General features: G+C 50.2%; 1 protein-coding gene across 2 annotated transcripts in view; it reads right to left on the reverse strand.

Moving 5' to 3' along the window:
* Nucleotides 1-17,198: 17,198 nt before the first annotated feature.
* The window catches only part of Scgn (secretagogin, EF-hand calcium binding protein), a 35,143-nt gene continuing 30,963 nt past the window's right edge, over nt 17,199-21,378 (reverse strand). For both annotated transcript variants that reach the window (XM_058582023.1, XM_046452509.2), the window contains exon 11: nt 17,199-17,671. In XM_058582023.1, coding sequence (XP_058438006.1) covers nt 17,543-17,671 — 129 coding nt within the window. In that variant the 3' untranslated portion in view covers nt 17,199-17,542. The remainder of the gene's footprint in view (nt 17,672-21,378) is intronic.

Raw genomic sequence — 21,378 nt, forward strand, 5'->3', positions numbered from 1 at the left:
ACACTAGAGGGGCGGTGTCACAATGAAGTTGAGCATGCCTTACTGCCACTCTGCACTAGCCAGGCTGCTCACAGTATTTCAGTGCCACAATGAGCATATGTGTACAGATTGTGTCTCCTTCTGAAGTGCTGGCCTAAACTCCTAGATGCAGGATGATTGGGTCAAAAAAGATGCAAGATTTATAACTGTTTTGCATATCATAAAACTGCTCTTCCAGATGGCTGTATCAGAAGACCCTTGGAAAACGTAGAGAGGATTTCTGCTTTATTTTGCCCTCGTGGGATTCAGTGTTTTTCCAGTGAAGATGTGCCTAGTTGTATAGAGCAGCTCTTCACATTATGATGCTAATTTTCATTTCTTTTCATCAGAGACTAGAATTTTCTAGCATTATAAAACGTAAGTTATGTTAGATCCATAAAAGAATATTTGTAAAATTGGAATAATGTAACAATGCAGTTGAACTTTTTAAACTGTCTCTCGACAAAGAGCAAATTCCTTATTAACTTGAAATGTGGTCACACATGAGCTCCTGTAAAGTCAAATATGATCATAGCCAACACCAGAGGGAGCCCAGTCGGCATTCTGCATGAAAATATATCCAGTTTTTAATGCATTTCTATAATGACACTGGAGAAAGTGTTCAGTCAAATCATGAACGTTTCATTGAGTAGGTCTAGGAAGAAAAATAGAAATCAGTGCTTAAAACACACATTCATGCTTCAGCCTTTCTGTGAACTGGGAAAGATCTGAAATAAGAATGGTGATTACAGAGACAGCAAGTGTAGGGCCCTCGAACACCTGTGCCAGTTGCTGTTCTGTCTCCTGGGTACACAGAAAATCCCACAGGCCTGCTTCACACCCAGCTCTCCCTTTGAACCGGTGACCTGACCCTTTGTGCTCCTGTATCTTCACCTGCACATGACAACCGCGTGTGCTTATTGTGAAGATGAGATTAAGATTGTCTGGATAGAGCCCCTCTGACACGTAGCCCACAGTCAGGTGTTTGTCCTCAGCCAGGGGCAGTTCCTCTCCCCACAGGACATTTGACAATGTCTGCAGACATCTTTGTTTATCAGAACCAGCGGTGGTGCTGGCAGCCCTCAGGTGTGGGACAGGGATGCTCTCTTATTATACACAGGACAGCCCCTGAGTCACCTACCCCAAAATGCCACAGGTGCCAAGGACAAGCTCTCTATCATTAACAGTCCCTTACAGGGAGTCTGCTGTGTTGGACTCCATTTGAATTTCTAGAAATACGACATAATGAAATATAAAGTCCGTCCACATAGTAAAGCCACGGCTTGTAACAGTCTGGGGTGGGAAAGGGCGAGGACCATGCAGAGAACAACCCTTTTCTTCCGTTTAGTTCTCCCGGTGGCCCTGGACGGCACCCACCCTTCTCCCTGGACGTTCTCAGGAGTGACTGTGGTCTGGGCCAGAGGCAGCTTCTGTCTGTTTCAGTCCCTCCTGTAGGTTTTGTGTGTGTATGTTTTGGGGTGTTTTTTTGTTTTGTTTTGTTTTGTTTTGTTTTTCATTACTTTAATGAAATTCCTGAGGCCAGGTAACTTCATAAACTTATAAATAACTCATGACTCATAAACAAAATAGATCTACTTAGCTCACAGATTCCAAGAGTGAAAGTCCCAGATTAGGCAGCTCCATTGGTTCCCTGTGATGAGGACCTAACAGAGATGGCATCAGGTAGGAACAGTGAAAGGGCAGGAAACATACCAAAAACCAGGAAGCCTGAGAACGATTCATTCAGGGGTCGGGAGTGCTCAGACAACTCACTCACACAGTAGCTTAGGGGTCCCCTGCGAGATTCACACTCCTCCCAAGGGCAGCTCCCAGTGACCCAAGGAGCTCCATCAGGGCCCACCTCCTAGACACTGCACATGGCCTTCCAACACTGCCACCCTGGGGACGGAGCTGCCCACCCATGGGCCCCTGGGGGACAGACCACATCCCAAACATGGCACTTCCAGAAGAGGCCGCTAGGGGTGCTGCTTTCTGGGACACAGGCGGAGGAGACTCCATGTGTCCTGGCGAACTTCCAGAGCCTTAGGGGGTGGCTCGCCCTGGGCTTCTGTGGCCCCCGAGGCCCATCTGTAAGTCATCAACCTGGTCTGCATAGCCTGCATTTGTGAGTCTTCTGTGTCACCTGCCTCGGGCGAGTAGTGAAAGTGCAGCCCACAGCCGGGCACAGTGGCGCACTCCTGTAACCCAGAGCTCGGGAGGCTGAGGCAGGAGGATCACAAGTTCAAAGCCAGCCTAGCAACTTAGCAAGGCACTTAGCAACTCAGTGAGAACCTGTCTTTAAATGAAAATACAAAAATAATGGCTGGGGATATGGCTCAGTGGGTAAGCACCCCAGTACCAACAAAACAGAAAACAAAAGGAAGGAGGGAGGGGGGGAGGGGGGAGGGAGGGGGGAGGGAGGGAGGGAGGGGGGGAGGGAGGGAGGGAAGGAAGGAAGGAAGGAAGGAAGGAAGGAAGTTAGTTCAGCCCATGGTCCAGGGAGCCGCAGAGTAACCAGTGCAGTGGACGTGCTTTGCAAGAGCAGCACCGTCACATCCAGTCTGCGGTGCGAAGGCCCGGGGTGCCCAGGTGCCCTTTGGTGGTCTGCAAGCCAGTGGACAGTCCAGGGACACCTTCCCAGGCAGCTCAACACCCCTTAACTTAGCCTTGCTTGAAAAAGGGGTGGCGGTGGCTCCCTCGGCATTTCCTGTTGAATACAGGCTTGAGCTGTGAGAGACGTAGGGACCACAGGCAGGGGACTCACGGGCTCTGCCCTCTCCCACAGCCCAGCCCCTGTGAGCACAGCTCTTGCCTCCTGACTCAGCCCACTCCTTCCCTCGGTTCCAGAAGTTTCCTGTAGTCCTCCTTAACTATGGAGGAAAGGAGAGCCACTGACCAAAGCTATGGGTGGCCTAGGGGAGAGTGGGAAAGAAGACCTTTGAGTTGAAGCCTGGCTAGAGTTCTGGCCCTGTCCTCTGTACCTGAGGGAGGCCCCGGGAGCAATCTTGACACTCCTCAGCTCAGGCCTCCTTTCCACTTGCAGCATGGAAGGAAGAACCTGGAAGAGTCCATGTGAACTCTGACCGTTCGGCACGTCGGAGTATGAACTACAATCCCCTCCTTAGCTCCTTGGGTCCTGCCTGCCCAGAAGCTCTGTGCCAAACTCAGAACCCACCACGGAATTCCTATGGCACAGTCTTCCAGGGACAGCTGGAGGCAGGGGGTCCCCACTGTGTGTCGATTGCATTCAACCTTGCGTCCACTCTTAAGACCTGAACGTGGAAACGCATTCTGAGGGAGGCCGAGAGGCTGAGCAGGGGCAGAGGACCAGGAGCCCGCCTCCTGCCCCCTCGGCTGGCTTTGAGTCTGACTGCAGCCAGGCGGGAGGCTTGGCTCTGGCCACTCTTCTCTCAGGCTGCTCTCTGTCACAGCAGGCTGCTGAGGTCCACATCTCTCCAGACAGAAAGCCATGTCCACACCAGGTATTTCAAACATCTACCTCAAATCTTTAGCTGTGACTCTTCTGTCAGGTCTGAAGGTTCCTGGAAATGAGGAGCCCAGTGGGGCTGACGTTAATGGATGTCTGTGTGGTTTCTGAAAGAAATGGCAGACAGCGGAAATTCCTGTGCAAACTTGCAGGACCACGGCAGCAGAACTGACCATCAGAGAGGGACAGCAAGGCCAGTTCCTGCCTGTGGGAGACAGATACAGGAACAGGGGGTCTGAGCCATGCTCTGGGGAAAGGTCACTCCTGAATCTACTTCTCCTGTGGCAGATGCTGCAGCCAGGTCTGTTTCTGCAGGGGTGGGATCCAGCTGTGGACTTCAGCCCAACGCAGGCCTGGAAAGCACTTTGGCTTGGGGCTCACACGTCATAACTGGCTTTACTTAGGTAAGAGTCGTGTCCTGGACAGCAGCTGGAGAGCCAAGCAGAGGCCACAGCATCTTCCAGACATTGGCACCAGGCTCAGTGTGGGGACAGTACAGGAGCAACATTATCCAACTGGGCCAAAAAGAAGAAAAACTGTGATTTCTCACATCCTTCCCAGAGCTGCAGGGCGGCGTGACACACCAGTGCCTGTGAGCTCGCTGGGCAGGCTCCCCTGGAGAATACAGATGGCCGAGGACCAGAGACTCAGGGAAGGGTTTCTCTTATCCTTGTGCATGTCTGGGCTTTGCTCCAAAAGGAGAGTTTCCCTGAGTTTAGAAGGTGTTACCTAGGCCCAGCCCACTCCTCAGTCACCTTAGCTGGAGTGGGTTCGGGCTCTCCTATCACAGGGGGATGTCCCCTCTCATTCCCATCAGGAAGGACACTGTGGTCTTTGCAGAGTATGTCAAGCCTCTGGGGTGAACTGGAGGGCCAGCACTGGGGGCCCTGCTGGCTCTGGGATGGACTGACTGGCTGGTGTCACATGCAGGTGATATCACAGAGCCATACCTTGCCCCTCTGTTCCTTGCTGTCAGTCAGCAGCGTCCAGTGGTTGTGGAGGGGCCAGAAGCCAGCAGGAAGGAGAATCCACGGCTGGGAGAGTCCTGGCCCGGGGTGGGTGTCTTCTAAGTAGGTCAGAATTCCCAGAGAGATGAGGAGAGGTCTCAGAAGCAGACAGCCCCTCCAGCACCAGGCATCATTGGTTGTCTGATACCAGGTCCGTCTAAGCCAGAGCTTCCTGACTTCCATGAGGAAGGACCAATTGGTTTATTTTTTTCCTTTTGTATTATCCAATCTGTTGTGGGCTATTACTTTTGTCAAATATAATAAAAGTAAATGGCTAGCAACAGGAAATAAAAATAAACATTCAAGACACCAGCAATCTCTTAACTTTTTGTCCAACAGACTTAGAATTACATCTCAGTAAATGGAATCAGAGCAAACATGATCTAGGGGAAATGAGGGACTCATGTGAACTGAACACATTCATGGGAAATGCGCTTACAGGTGACAGCTGGGGTCACGCTGATCTCAATGCCGACCAGCTCACAACCCGGCAAATCGTACTTTGAAAAAAAGCACAACGCTAAACCCCTGAGCTCTGGAGTAGAAGAAGCAAGAAAACCACTAAAAGGAAGGAAATCCATCTTCCGTTTAATTCTTATCTAGCATGTATTAATTCCGAGCATGTCTGGCAATGGGTATATGATATGGTATATATTATGGCATGTAATTTATGAACAAATAAATGTAAGTGTATGAAGGAGGCTGATGATTTTTTTCATAATAAAAATGTCTAGAGATAATCCCAGACACTCAGTGGAAGGTTGTAAGGGGCCTGAGGAAGTGTGTGCAGGATGGAAGCTGTGTGCCCTCCATGCCCCGATCTCAGGAGTGACACACGTCATTCCCTCCGTCACAGTCCAGCCAGGCACAGTGTGGGAGGGGACTCCACGCCCCAGGGTGTGAATACCCAGAGATGGCCGCCTCAGGAGACCTTGTGTTGCTCATCTTTATATCAGTGTTTCCCAATCTGTCAGGCCATAAGAATTACCTAGGACACCTTTTCAAATAAGGGTTCCGTCAAGATCCCTGAGGCCCTCGGAAGGAGGTAGAATGTCTATGAAAAGTGCCTCCAGTGGTTCTTATGACCTGGAAAGCCCCTGATGCATGACACATGCTCATCAAAGGAGTAAGAAGTGACTTCAAGGGTCGACATGAGGCCTGCCCCATCCTGATCCTAGGGCAGAGCCTAAGATATGAAGAGGAGGTGCTGTGTGGAGGTGAGGGGTTGCTGAGGTAGCTTCCAGGGAGCAAGGAGGCGGGGAGGCCAGAGAGCCTGGTGCGATGTTTGAGGAGAAGGCCACACGCCTTGTCACCCGAGGACCATTCACATCTCCAAGAGCACCAGCCCTGGGTGCCAGGCCCCACCGCCCTCTCACAGTGCAAGTGCACGTGGCGCCCTCACCCTGATCCTGCAACCCTCACCTCCTCCTCTCCCATTTTTAGGGCCCGGCCAGAAAATTCCATCTCAAAGTCCTTCACTTCATCACATCCTGGACAATCGTCAGACCCCCTGGACAATCTCCTCCCTATTTTGAAGTCAACTGTGACACACAATCTAGCCTAGGCACAGGGGAAAGATCTGCCATGTTCCCAATCCAGGGACTATGTAGGGGGAGGAAACTCCGACCACCAGAGTTCCACCTACCACATTAGCCAGGAGACAGAGCGGTCATTCCTCTGCTGGAAGGGGTGAGGGTGGGTAGCACTGTGAGGACTGCCAGGCCAGTCCAGGTGCCTGTGACGGAAGCATGACATGTGCTCGCAGGACAGGGCCGGCCACCACTGTCTGCAGTATGCTAGAGGCTGGTGTCTCTGGCTCCCACTGGACCTGCCTGTGGCTCTAAGCCAACTCCTCCTCCTGTAAGATTGACCTCAAAAGTCTTCTGGAAACTCTGTCCAGATACCTACCATGGCAGAGTGACGCCTCATTTCTTCCACAAACACTCGGGTATCACTTTACTTGTTTCGTTGTTTTATTTAAGTCTCTGTCAGGTTTTCAGAGGGAAGGAGGTTAATTTCACCCTTACAGGAAATTTGCATGAATGGCTCAAAATACACCTGCTCAGCCCTTCTTCACCCAGGTTACCTGCTGCCAGCATTGCCCCATGTGCAGGTCCTCTCTCTGTCACACAACGTAATAGAGCATAAAATGGGTCACCAAGCTCCAGCCTGCAGGCCAGTTCGGGCTTGCGCCTGTTTTTATAAATTGTATTGTTTTAAACAGGTGAATCCACCTATCTCCATGCTGTCGGAGGCTGGTCTGTGACAATTGTAGGGTCAGAGTGGAAATGGTTTACCTTTTGGCCCTTACAGAAAGAGGACCCACTGGGTGTCCCCAGTGCTCCCAGGGAGGAGCCATTCATTACCTGTGTGCCCTGCCTGCCTGCCTCTCCACTTCCACTCACATTGCTATGAGACAGAATGATGACAGGTGGAGTTGACATCCTCTGAGCCACAGTACTCCTGAGCCACGCACACCAAGCCACCAAGGACTCTGAGTAGTTAGTCCCAGCCTATCTTCATTCACAGGCCAGGAGACCAACAGGGGTCTCCCAAGGGCTCTGCTGTGGGGTGCCCTCAAAATTCATGGGTTGAAGTCCTAATTCCCAGGACCTGAAAACATAACCCTGCTTGGAAATGACATCATTGCAGATGCGATTGAGAAGATGAGGTCACACCGGTGTCAGGTGGGCCCCCTTTCTAGCATGACTGATATTCTTATAAAGAGCGTAGAATTAAAACAAATAACTCAATTAGTAAATGGCCCCAAGAACTAAATAGAAATTTCCCAAAAGAAGAAACACAAATGGCCAACAAATATCTGAAAAAATATTAAGCATCTCTAGCAATCAGGGAAATGCAAGTCAGAACTGCACTGAGATGCCATCTCACTCCAGGTAGACCAGCAAAAATCAAGAATCCAAACAATAAGGAATGTGGGTGAGGAAGTGGGGGAAAGGTGCACTCATACACTGCTGGTTGGACTGAACGTTAGTGCCACCACTCTGGAAAGCAGGTTAGAGACTCCTCAGGAAACTAGGAATGGAACCGCCATATGACCCAGCTATCCCTCTCCTCAATATATACCCCAAAGATCTAAAATCAGCACACTATAGTGATATAGCCACATCGTGTTTATAGCAGCACAATTCACAATAGCCAAGCCATGGAACCAACCTATGTGCCCTTCAACAGATAAATGGATAAAGAAAGTGTGATATATATACATACACAATAGAATATTGCTCAGCCATAAAGAAGAATGAAATAGTGGTATTTGCTGGCAAATGGGTGGAAATGAAGAAAATCTTGCTAAGTGGATTAAGTCAGACTCAAAAAATAAAATAATTGAATGCTTTCTCTCATATGTGGAAGCTAAAGCAAAATAAGGGAAAGGTGACAGGAAAGGAGATTGGATCTCATAAAAACATAAGGTAGATCAGTGGAGTACAAGAAGGAGAGCCAGAGGGAGGGGAAGGAAGGGGAGGGGGTAGAAACGTGGAATGAGTGGGTTATTTGGGGGGTTTTTGGTGTCTAGCTTTTTGAGTTCTTTATATACCCTAGAGATTAGTGCTCTATCTGATGTGTGAGGGGTAAAGATTTGCTCCCAAGATGTAGGCTCTCTATTCACCTCACAGATTGTTTCTTTTGCTGAGAAGAAACTTTTTAGTGTGAGTGCATCCCATTTTTTGATTCTTAATTTTAATTCTTGCACCACAGGATTCTTATTAAGGAAGTTGGGCCTAATCCCGTATGATGGAGATCGGGGCCTACTTTTTCTTCTATTGGGTGCAGGGTCTCTGGTTGTATTCCTAGGTCCTTGATACATTTTGAGTTGAGTTTTGTGCATGGTGAGAGATAGGGTTTAATTTCATTTTGTTGCATATAGATTTCCAGTTTTCCCATCGCCATTGTTGAAATGGCTATCTTCTCTCCAATGCATCTTCTTGGCACCTTTGTCTAATATAAGATAATTGTAATTTTGTGGGTTAGTCTCCATGTCCTCTATTCTGTACCATTGGTCTACCAGTCTGATTTGGTGCCAATACCATGCTGTTTTTGTTACTATTGTTCTGTAGTATAGTTAAAGGTCTAGTATAGTGATGCCACCTGCTTCACTCTTCCTGCTCATGATTGCTTTATCTATTCCGGATCTCTTATTTTCCAGATGAATTTCATGATTGCTTTTTCTATTTCTACGAGGAATGTGATTGAAATTTTGATCAGAATTGCATTAAATCTGTATAGTGCATTTGGTCATATGGTCATTTTGATAATATTAATTCTGCCTATCCAAGAGCAAGGTAGATCTTTCCATCTTCTAAGGTTTCTTTGATTTCTTTCTTTAGGGTTCTGTAATTTTCATTATATAGATCTTTCACTTCTTTCGTTAAGTTGATTCCCAAGTATTTTATTTTTGGAGGCTATTGTAAATGGAGTAGTTTCCCTCATTTTCCTCTCAGAGGATTTGTCACTGATATACAGAAATGTCTTTGATTTATGGGTGTTGATTTTATATCCTGCTAATTTGCTGAATTCATTTACTATTTCTAGAAGTTTTCTGGTGGAACTTTTAGGGACTTCTAGGTATAGAATCATATAATCAGCAAATAGTGCCAATTTGAGTTCTTCTTTTCCTATGTGTATCCTTTTAATTTCTTTCATCTAATTGTTCTGACCAGTGTTGAACAGACACTTCTCAGAAGAGGATATACAATCAATCAGCAAATATATGAAAAACATATTCATTATCACTAGCAATTAGAGAAATGCAAATCAAAACCACTCTAAGACTTCATCTCACTCCAGTCAGAATGGCAGCTATTATGAAGACAACAATAAGTGTTGGTGAGGATGTGGGGGAAAAGGCCACTCATACACTGCTGGTGGGACTGCAAATTGGTGCAGCCAATATGGAAAGCAGTATGAAGATTCCTTGGAAAACTGGGAATGGAACCACCATTTGACCCAGCTATCCCTCTCCTTGGTCTATACCCAAAGGATTTAAAAAACAGCATACTACAGGGACACAGCCACATCAATGTTTATAGCAGCACAATTCACAATAGCTAAACTGTGGAACCCACCTAAATGCCCTTCAGTAGATAAATGGATAAAAAAAATGTAGCATATATACACAATGGAGTATTACTCAGCAATAAAAGAGAATAAAATCATGGCATTTGCAAGTAAGTGGATGGAGTTGGAGAAGATAATGCTAAGTGAAGTTAGCCAATCCCAAAAAAAACAAATGCCAAATGTTTTCTTTGATACAAGGAGGCTGATTCATAGTGGGGTAGGGAGAGGGAGCATGGGAGGAATAGAGGAACTCTAGATATGCAGAGGGATGGGAGGGGACAGGGGGTTGTTAATGATGATGGAATGTGATGATCATTCTTATCCAAAGTACATGTATGAAGACACGAATTGGTGTGAATCTACTGTGTGTACAACCAAGAGATATGAAAAATTGAGCTCTATATATGTAAAAGAATTGTAATGCATTCCACTGTCATATATTTTTAAAAACTCAAAAAAAAAAATAGAAACATGGAAAGAATTTAGCAATAGCCCATTACAGACATACAAATGTACCAAAAAGAAATTCACCTGTACGTATATGCAGAAAATTCCCATCAAAAATAAATAAATAATAAAGGAGTAACAGAAGATCAATAGAGGAGAGGAGAGAGAATGGGGAGGGAGGAGGGAAGGGAAAGGGAGAATGGGATCGGAATCAAATTCCTTGTGTCTCTCATCTTGTGAAAATAAACCCAAATAAGATGTACAATATTAATGCTCTAATTTAAAAAAAAAAGGGTGGGGTGGATTTGGACCCAGAGACTCACATGCACATGGGGACCCAGGTGAAGGCGAGGACAGAGATGGGTGATGCTTCCACCACCCAGGGATTGCCAAGATCACCAGGAGAGAGACCCCGAACAGATCCCCCCTCCTGGGGACAGATCCCCCTTTCCACCTCGGGAGGAAACGGCTCTGAGGACACCTTAGTCCCAAACTTCTAGCCCCCAGGACCACGAAACAATCCACTTCAGTTGCTTAAACCAACTGGTTTGTGGGTTGTGTTACTTTGATTCTGGGAACCAGAGACTGCTCCACAGCTGGGACGGAGTCCAGCCCTCTGTCTGTCTGGGCTGTTTTCTCTGTAGACCAGCTGTGTCCACGCGACCACTTCCATCTGGACAGTCAGGGATGGGCTCCTGGAAGAGGTGACGCGTGTCCGTGTATGGAGAGTGGGAAGAGGGGTCACATAAGCCAAGCTGGAACATAGGACCCCTATAAGGAAGCCCCTGGTTAACACCCATATTCCCTAAGTGGATTTTAAGGCTGCGGGGGATAAAATCCACAGCCACTAGCAAGCCCTTTAAGGTTTCTGTGAACTTGGATGGGCCAGTAACCAAAGGTCAGGCTTCCATAAACGCAAGAGCTGTCCTTGGCTGGCTGGTTAGGGCGCCGTGGATGTGGCGGAGGGAACAGTGAATAGAACAGATCAAGCAGCCCCTCTCTCCCGGACCACCTGAACCTCTGGGCATGAGCAGCACCTGGGTCTAGAAGACAGAGTACCCAGTGAAGGTAACTTCAGAAAGGAAGTTTTCCTGTTCAAGACAGCAAAAAGGAAAAAGAGATCCAGCAAATATTCAAGGGACTAGTAAAACTGAGCATGATTTTGATTGAATTGACCCATGGGATCATCCAGCCCACTTGATTCCTTAAAAGAGCTCCACAATGACCTTCAGAAGCCCAGAAAACACAGGGGAAAGCAGAGGTGGAGAGACAGAGCCGCCAGCTTCAGGCTCAGCTCACAGGGGCTGGTGCTGAGCCTCCACATCTGTTAAAGGCCATGCTCAACCCTGGAGCGTGCAGACAGGGCCTGCCAGCCCCCTGGTGACAGCGTGGCCATCTAATTGCAGGCTGCCCTCTTTCCCAGCCCTGTCGACTCACCAGATGCTGCCTCTTCCACCTCTGGCTGCGCGTGGAGTTCCAGATGCATAATCCTGACACTGAGAACGCCTCTCAGATCCTGGCTCAGCAGAGCCCTATCATTAGCCACAGGAACACTCGCCTGCACATCAGTACAACTGTCAGGAGGTCATGGAGGCTGACTCAGCGTGACTCAGAGTTATAACAGAGGCACCAGCGTGTGCACCCAGCGAGGGCTTCCACAGAACTGCCCTTCCTCCCGCCCCAGCCACCACACCACCACACCTCTCCCTCCACGTTTCTGCCATGGGTTCGCAAAACAAAGAGGAGAGAAGAGCCTGGCTCCATACGGCCAGGTGAAGATGGGCATTAGATTTAGATGGAGGAAGAAAGCAAAGTCGCAAAACAGGTGTCTTAGCTCACTGGGGCCCGTCACTGAAGGCCGGCTCTCACTGCAGGCTGCGCCCGAGCCACCTGAGCCGTTTGTACCCAGAGAAGGTGAAGCGGAGGATGCGGATGCACTGGAGCCCGCTTCCTCTCCATGTGGCACTGGAGCCTGCTTCCTCTCCACACAGGGAGCCTGGATGTGACCTCCATGTGAAGCCAGGTCCTGCTGCTTGCTAGAGTTCTGCCTGGAGCCACATCCAACCCCAGTGCTTGGGACCCAAAGAACTCTCTTGCTGATTCCAGCCAGGGGAATGCTTTTGTTACTGGGCTCCAGCTTGATCTCCTGCTTCTCCAAGATCCTCTGCTTTCCCCTCTAAATCCTTTTCCCTCTTCTCTGTCTTGTCCACCAACATCCAAGTTCTTAGACTTTCAAAAGACTTGTAGGCCAGGACCTGTAGCTTTCCTAGGGTATGAAATTGGTCACTTGGTGATTAGCAGGAAAGACACGAGAAAATGCAAAGTTGCCTTCCTAATTAAAATTTCAAAATTGATAGCTGGCTCCGATACATGACGCTGAGGTGAAAATCGGTAATACTGATCCTTACTCAATATTTGGTGTTTTTGTTCATAGATAGTTTGCACATTGTGACTTACTTAAATATTGCACAAAGGTAGGAGTGCTTTTCTTGATCAATGCTTTTATGTCATGACCCCTTAGATTTGCTTCTGGGGCAAGTACTCACTGGCTCCCAGCTGGCAGCCTCTACGTGCTCAACAAAGGATCACACAATCACCACCTGGACTAAAGGAAAGCAGGATCCAAGCTTGTGTCAAAGCTCCCTGGAACCCTGCTCAGGCCCAGAGGAGAGAATGTCCCCTGTTCCACCTAAAATCTCCTAACAGAGCACCCCAGAAAAGAAATGTTCTCCCTGCTTCACAACTGAATGTGTCTCCTGCTTTTTCTCCTGAATTTTCTGATTCATAAAAGAGAAATGATTCGAAGCCTCACTCTAGCCCTCTCTGTTCACACCTCAGCTCCTGCTTCGGCACCAGGCTGTTCCTGAAGCTCAAGGCCAGGTACAGTCCAGCTGTCCCTCGGTTCCTGCCCTGATGAGGCCCCATGGGGAGGTGGAAAGGTTCACTGCTCTTCTGTGTTTAAGAGCAGGACACACTCGAGAGAGGAAGCGACCAAGAGCAGAACAAGTCCTGCAGTGGCCCCAGAGGGTAAAGCCAAGGCTCGGCCCATGTGCACGTCGGATGCACAGACCCGAGGGACCACTGGACACTGCAAGGGGGTGCTTGAAGGGTGAGGTGCGGACACGGAGTAGGGTTGAGAGACTGTGCCGAGCCTCATTCCTCTTTCCACCATGACCAGCCCCCCTGCCTGTCGTGTGTAGAGCTCTGTATTTCATAAAAGCATTTTCACACACAGTCGCCTGTTCACTCCTACGACCTCCTCACCAACCACGAAGTAGTACTATAATTGCTATTTCTGTGTATTAGAGGAGGAAATCGAGGTCACGCAGGTTGTGCATGGGAGCAACACGGAGCAGCGGCGTGGGATCGAGGACAGCCAGGTGGTGGTTTCCTTGTTCAGATGTGCTTCTTCTCATGGATTTAGGCTTTTCCTTAGTACAGGTTCTTCCTGACCTGAAATGCACTGCAGCATCTATAGTGCTGGGTGCACGTTTCTGTCCAAATGGCCTGCGTCTGCCCTGATACTGTACATGGCCATATTCACAGAACCCATTGAGCATTTTGACTCATAAAAGCAACTTTGAGCTTCAAACTGTCTTTGATTGCTAGTTACTGGTAAGTCATAATATCTGCCGTTTCAGTGCGAAAGGAAACGTTTCCCCTCACTCTTCCATCAGAGCAGATGCTTCCATGCTCTAAGGCTGGCACTCTGCTAACGTCCAAGCTGTTGTTTTAATTAATAATGGCATTTAACTGTTCTACAAACAACCAGAAGTGAGAGAAGGGGGGGGAAACGGAGAAATATCATAGCTATCTTTTGTCATTTTGTCAGTAACGTTTTCTTCCTGAAAAGTATCATCATCATCATCATCACTGTTATCATTATTTAGGCAAGTGAAGGGAGGGAAAAAATTGTTTTATAATTCTGACTTAGCTGGAATCAAAACCACAGAGGATTTCTCCAGACATACCCTGACTTCTTCATGTGCTTGAGGATTGCTGATAAAATTCTCCGGGCCTGGGGAGGAGTTGCCCAATGCCTCCCACCGGGGCTTTCCTGGAAGTCGGTGTTCTTATTTTGCAGATGAGGAAGTGATGTCTGGAGATGAGCTGATGCTTTCCCAGCTAAACAGCCAGGGAGTCAGAACTAGGTCCGACTACAGGTGGCCAGCCTCCCGGGGGCTCTTCCCACTGGGCACGGTGTGGAGACGCGCTGGCGTAGGAGCAGAGCTGCAGTCACTAGTCACAGCCCACAGCAGGTTTCCAAATCTTGCTGGAGCTTCCCACCTATGGAGGGATGGAGTCACACAGAGGACACAAGAGCACAAGAACAGGAATTGAGACGGTATTAATTAAAGGGTGATAGGAATCGGGAGGAAAATGGCAATGGAGGGTGCGGGAGCAGGCTCTGCTGGGAGGGAGGGTGCAGCTGGCCAGCAATCAAGAGGACAGCAGCCAGCAGTTGTCCTAGAGCACGGGAGGAAACAGAGCCCAGAGACCTGGTGTCCAGGGAAGGTTCAGTCAGGCTGGCCCAGGAGGAGAAGACTGGGGGGGGGGGAATGGAAGCAGGCTTTTTCCGTCAGATGGAAACTTGGGCCACGTGAAGCTCTTCCTGGAAGTGCCCATGACCCTGAGTGTCCTCAGCCCAACAAAGCATCAGTAAGCTGGCTGCCTGCTGCTGGGAAGACCTGCGTGCGCCCTGAGGAACCCAGACCCAGGTGAGTTGAAGCCGAGCCTCATCGAGCCAGGCCTCTGAGGCTGCTTGTCTCCCCGTCTTGTCTGGGTGCGGCCCAGAGGTCTGTGATTTCTGCGAGAGATCACTGCTCGGGTGGAACGGCCCAGCTCTTTCTACCTGAAGATCTTCCCCCACCCTCACTTCGGGTGCTTGGAAGAGCTTGGCTGGACTGGACAGTCTGAGTGCTCCTGGTGGAGTCTCAGCCACGTGCCACCTGCGAGCCTTGGGGGCTGCCCTCCGTGGATCTGGACGGTTATCCCTGAAAGAAAACCTCCCCCCAGCCACCCCTACCTGCATTGCCTGCAGCAAGGAGGGAGAGGGGCCAGCTAGAGGTCAGTGCAGCCATTGCAGAGTGAGACCCTCAAGATCCTCCAGTGCAGCCGAAGTCAGGGAAGTGGGTCTTGTCCGGCCACTGGCCCAGCACTTATTTTGGGCAGCTCCAGAAAGAGCTGTGTTCAGGAGCAGCAGATGGAAACTGGAACTCTCATACGTGGCTGGTGTGAGATGTCACAGCTCCGTGGAAAACGTGTGGCAGTTCCTCCAAATGATCAACAGAATGACTACGGGAACCAGCCGTCCCGCTGCTAGGTACACACACCAGAGCTGCAAAATGTGACCCTGGTACACACGTGCCAGCGTGTCCTGCAGCTTTAGTCACAATAACCCAAAGGTGGAAACAAACCAAATGTTCACCCACGATGAATGGGCAAACAAAACGTGGACCTTCCTCACCGTGGAATATCATCCAGCCATAAAAAGGAATGGAGTTCTGCTGTTGGCTGCCCGGGGAAGAATCACCAGCCCATCATGTGAGGGAGCCAGACACAAAGGGCAGTTGTCTGACGCAGCTGATCTGGAATGTCTCAGAAGGAAAGAAGATTCAAGAGAAGCATCGGATTAGGAGAGAAGGGGATTAGGGTGTCATTTAATGAGTAGAGATCCTATTGGGGCAGTGAATAAATTTTAGACATAAATAGTAGTGATGGTTGTACAAGATGGTGAATGTAATTAATGCCACTGAATTTTACACTTAAAAAGTTGATTTTTAGAAGATACATATATTTTAGAAGATATATATATATATATATATATATGATATATAAAACCACAATTAAAAAGTTCAAAAGAATAGAAACAGAAGAATACATTTGTGACAAATAGAGTAGAATTTATCATGCCAAGCATAAAAGGTGTCGCAGTAAATAAATATAAAATAAACTCAACTGCAGTAAGACAATGGATCCTGTTATCAAGACCACAGGGAGGGGACCAGGAAGAGGGATCGCTGCTCTGCAGAGTGACGCGGCTTCCCGGACATGGACATTTTCCTTCTTGTGGGTTTGGCAGCACTGGCCCTGGAATGGACGTCTGTCCTTCCAAGGCTGTGTGTGGGGTCAACCACCCACCAGGGCAACGAGAAGAAGTGGCTGGCATATCACCTGCCCCATGCTGCTTCCTGGACTCTCAGTTCTCGTGACGTGTGACCCCAGAATGAAGGATGCAGACTCGGGGCAATGTCCTGGGCTGCGGGGGATCCACAGCAAGGCCAAACCACTGTGGGGAGCCATGTTTCCTGACGGTGCATGAAACTAGCACGGGAAGAGGGCCTGGGCTCTGGACAGGAACCCACAGTGGTTTTTCTTATTACGCAGCTGCTTGAGTTACCTGGGAAACGTCTCCCCACTAACCTTCATGATCTGCATGGGGAGGGAGGGGACCTGGGGTCAGAGAACAGGGTTAGGACCTGGGTCCGATGACGGGGATCCCGTGAATGGCAGGGCTCTTAGTGATGAGGGGCTCGTAACGGGCCGTTCTAGCTGTGCCCAGGACGCTGCGTGAAGCCCGAGGTTCCTGGGCAGCCGGGACCAGGCCAGGATGTCGCCATGGGGAGTGAAGTGTTGAGACAGAGGAAAGCAGGGTCCCCTCACAGCCATCTCTCCTCCCCTCTTCCCCCCGGGGACCTCTCACGGGGACAAGTCTGAGCTCCAGAGTGAAGCGGCAGAGTTGCCGGAGGGCCAGAGCATGCACAGGGGCCCACGGGAAGAACCGGGCAGCAGAGAAGGCTCCGTGCTCCAGACTCACCAGGGACGCTGTTGGATGGCATGGGGGTGGGGGGCAGGTGCTTGAGCCACCGGGGAGTCCTTCTCCAGGTTCCTTTGTAGTCCTACTGCCTGGCCGGGCCTGCTCACCCAGCACGTGGGCACAAACCCAGGATGCGCGTCCTGGTCTCCCCACCCAGTAAAGACGATGCTTGGCAGCTTCCGCCTTCAGGCCCGCTCACTGGGGTCAGCGGGCTCCTTCAGGATGCTGCCCCTGACCCACCCCAGGTAAACAGGTGCTTCTGTCCACAACCCATCAGAGGAGCACTTCGAGGGCCGTGGCACAAAAGCAATGACCAGGACACCTTTGTTTTCAATTGCAGATTTATTTCACACAGAAATCTCTACATTGTGGGTGCCACACACTCGGCCGACTCAGCAGAAAGCCACAGGAAGAGAGCGGGAGATGACCGGCCTGAGGCCCAGCCATCCAGACCTGGGAGGGACGAGCAGAGCAGACCAGCAGGCTGGCCCAGGCTCCAGGGCAAAGCAACACCAAGCAGCACTGCACGGGGGCTTCTGGAGAGGAAGGAGGGCCTTCCCCACCCTCACCAAGAGCGCCACGCGTAGGGGAGAAGTTTGCCCTGGGTCCCCAGCAGCAAAGCCCAGGGACAACTTCAACAGCAGGAGCACAGAGGGACACGCAGGCAAAGGTGGAGCTGGGTGAAGATCAGGGGCTGATTTTTAGCCCAAGACACAGAGCCAGCTCCGACTTCTGGATCTTTCCATCCTTGTTCACATCACAGTGACGCAAGAGAATCTCCCGGAACTTATCAAGGTCCACCCCGCTGATGCTGGGCTGCAGAGGACAAAAGGAGCAGGTCAACAAGCAAGGTCCACGGGGCAGCTCCACCCACAGTGTCCTCCCTGATCACCCAGCCAGCACCCTCCGTCTGGGAGCCCAGAGTGTCCCCTCACCCCAGCCGGCACTGCTAGAGAAAAGTCCTCTCCAGTGGCTTCATTCCTCAGCCTGTCCCTCCAGGCAAAAGAAAATTTTAAAAAAATAGAAAAAAGAAAAAGACTTGTATTTCTAAATGGCTTTCTCATGGGAAGTCTGTCTCATGAGCAATCATAATAAAGAGACTTTGCTGGAAGCAGAGAACTGGCATCACAGAATGCTCCTTCCTGGCCCTAGAGAGTGGAGCCATGTTCTGCTAACTCCCTGTGGGAGGCTTTGTGCCTCTGGTTGAAAGAAGGGCTGTGGAGGATGAAATCCAGTGCTTTACATTTCATGTTGAGCTAGGGACAGAGGTCTTACTCCAAAGGATGCGTGTCCACTAGGGAAAGCCTCAGCTCGAAGGTCTGAGAAGGTCAAGCAATGCTGGAACCCAGAGCTCTTCCCCAGGTGCGTGTTTCTCTTGGCCCTCACAGCAAGGCTGGGAGGGAGACAATCGCACCCCTTTTACAGATTGGGAGACAGAGGCTCAGGGAGAGCAAAGGTCCTGCCCGGCTGGAGGCTGGGCCTCATCCGTCACCCCACGGCCTCTGACCCCAGTTAAGAGCCCATTCCCCCGTGGCACTGTTCTTCTGCAGGATTGCTGTGGGGATGGCCAGGAATCTAAATTAAAAGTCAGTGTCCAGAGAGAAGAGAGACCCAGCCCAGCAGAAGCCCAGCCAAGCCCTGGGTTTCCGCCGTGGTTTTGTGAAGAAGAGAGAAAAGCTCTGCCTGCAGGATTTGATGTTAGGGGTCCTGGGAAGAGCCCCCCACCTCATCCCTGCCCCCAAGGTTTCCTGGATGGGAGGACCTCTAAAATAAACCTCAGTAGGAGAGATTGGGGGGTTGGACTCTGGGGACTAGGGATCAAGAACTCCTGATCCTTAACCAGACGGCGCATGGAGACACGCCCACTTGCACTTTCCAGCAGGGTGACTGACACCCAAACTGTCCCTGATAGCAGGTTTTTAGTAGGGAGGAGGGGCGAGAACAGCAGAAACCAGGAGCCAGCTGGCAGAGCAGGAGGAACAGACCCACAGCTTGGGGAGGGCTTCAGGGGACATCAGGAGGACAAGGAGCCTGGGAGCAGATCGTCTGGCCCACTTTGCTCCTCTGTCAAAGGTGCCCTGTGAGACCCAGATGGGACCCTTGTCAAGAGGGTCTTGGTTGGGACACACAAGGGATGGTTCCCTGGGTATCAGTAAAAGACAGGGATATGACTGTCCCCAGGAGATGGCTTGGAGTCCCCAAACAGCAACCTGCACTCAGGCCCCGTGCGGTGAGCTCCTTTGGGATGTTTGACTTTAGCTCCATAAGTGACCTTATGACAGCTTTTCTATGGTCTATGGCACCCTGCCAGTGTCCTTTGGGCAAATCTTCACCTTTAGAAGACTCATGGGAGTCATTTACGTGATAGCCTGAATCAATTTGCAGTGTATTAACCTCGTTAACCTCGTTCAAATTATTGTAAGTTTGATTTTTCTAATTGAAGGATATCAGGCTGGAGACATAGCTCAGAGGTAGAGCGCTGGCCCAGAGTGTGCGAGGCCCTGAGTGTGAGCCCCAGCACTGCAAATAAAAAAGAGAATCATAGACTTGTTTCCTGCCAAGATGCTACCTCCCTGAGGCAAGTGGAAGGTACCTCTGTGTGATTGGGTGGTGGGTGAGGACCCAGGGGACCTGTCCTTGGGCCTTTTGAGTTCTGTTTTAAAGCCGGGCATCCCACTGTGAGTCAGAGACTGGAATGCTACTGCTCAGAAGTCCACGGATCAGTGGAGACCCTTCACCTGAGGCTGTTGGGACCCTGGTCTCAGCAAGTTGCCAACACGAGCCCACAGGGTTCCCGACGTAGGGGCTCTACACACATTAATCCCATGTTCAGAACAGCCCATGAGGCTGTGCCCACCTTCATCCCTACTGTGCAGAGGAGGGGACTAGCTTAGGGTTGTCCCCAGTCATCACACTGAACCAGGATTCACACCCAGGCAGGCCCACAATCTTCCACAACTTCCTTCATCCACTCCATGAGGAAGCGGGGATGGATCTGGGATCACTAATTGAAGAAAGGCCATCTGACCCCTTGAATCCTGGGAAGTGGGGGACCATCGGGACCGGCCTCTTCCCCCACAGTAGGTGCACCATAATCAGATCAACGGAATCACTGATGACTCTGTCCTTCAGTGGCCTTCGTACATTTATCAGACCACTTCCCTTTCCTGTGCACTCCAATTCTCTAACATAAGGAGCACTCCTGCCAAACCAAGTGTCTACTGCCCCCCCTAGTCCCCAGGTCCAACCCCCAGTGTCCACTGCTCCCCTAGTCCCCAGTGTCCAATCCCCCACTGCTCCCCTCATCCCCAGGGTCCAACCTACCAGTGTCCACTGCTCCCCTAGTCCCCAGGGTCCAATGCCTCATCTCTACTGTTCCCCTAGTCCCCAGAGTCCAACCCCCCAGTGCCCAATGGTCCCCTAGTCCCCAGGGTCCAGCCTACCAGTATCCACTGCTCCCCTAGTCCCCCAGGTCCAATGCCTCAGTTTCTACTGTTCCCCTCGTCCCCTGGTTCCACCCCCCCAGTGACCACTGCTCCCCTAGTCCCCAGGGTCCAATGCTCCCCTAGTCCCCAGGGTCCAACCCCCAGTGATGTATGGGTCACCTTTATAAACTAAACATGAAAGGCACATTCGTGCTCAGGGTAGCTCTTAGGGGAGGCACATGTTAGACTCAGGCCTCTAGGTCGGGTGTTGTCCCCTCCTGCCAAACATCCTCCTGCCCACAGCAGGAGGGGACGATGATGTGGAAACACACTGAGTTCGGGGAGCCCCTCTGAGATTACAAACAGCCTCCTCATGAGGAGGGAGCTGAGGGGCTGCCGCTGGCCTGACGGATGCCCAGGAAGCCCAGAGTGGAGATCAGCAGCCCGGCCTGCCCAGCACAGGCTCACTCATCCTGCACACCCATCTCAGCCTTTCCCCATGTGCTCTCATGTGGCCAACTGCAGCCATGCAGCTCCCCTGCACCCCATCCCGGCTTCTGTTCCTATAACTGTAACTGCTCTGTGAGCTACAAGTTTTCCCTTCTCTTTAATTCTCTCGGGGGGAAAAAAATGTCTCTTCTGTTTCTGAGTTGAGTTTTACTTCCACCTTTACCTTCGGGCCTTTGGAAATTATTGCCAGACAGTGAGGACTCAAGGGCAGAATCACTGAAAATTATGAAGATTATCCAGGCTGAAAAGTGGTGATTTTTGAGAGGAAATATAGATATAGATATCTGGCCTTTCTTTTAGAAAAATCAGAAATAGCAAAGGTCAAAAGCTATAACTAAAGCTATAAAAGCTAATAGCTTCCAGATCAATTTGTGAGATCTGTATAACGGCTAATTTACTGATCTCTCAGTAACGGCTTATTATCCTAGATAACAGTGAAATAGCACAACATTATGCAGGTTTTCCTCTATAATCTTCATGTCAACCTTATGCAGGTGGGATCTATGGTGACTCCCATCTTCTGCATGAGGAAACTGAGGTTTGGAGATGCTAAATGACTTGCCAAGGTCACCTTGGGGGTCACGGCCT

This window comes from Marmota monax, unplaced genomic scaffold (assembly GCF_021218885.2).
Source record: "Marmota monax isolate L192 unplaced genomic scaffold, Marmota_monax_Labrador192_F-V1.1 WCK01_AAM20220418_F8-fsc00141, whole genome shotgun sequence".
NCBI classification, from domain to species: domain Eukaryota; kingdom Metazoa; phylum Chordata; class Mammalia; order Rodentia; family Sciuridae; genus Marmota; species Marmota monax.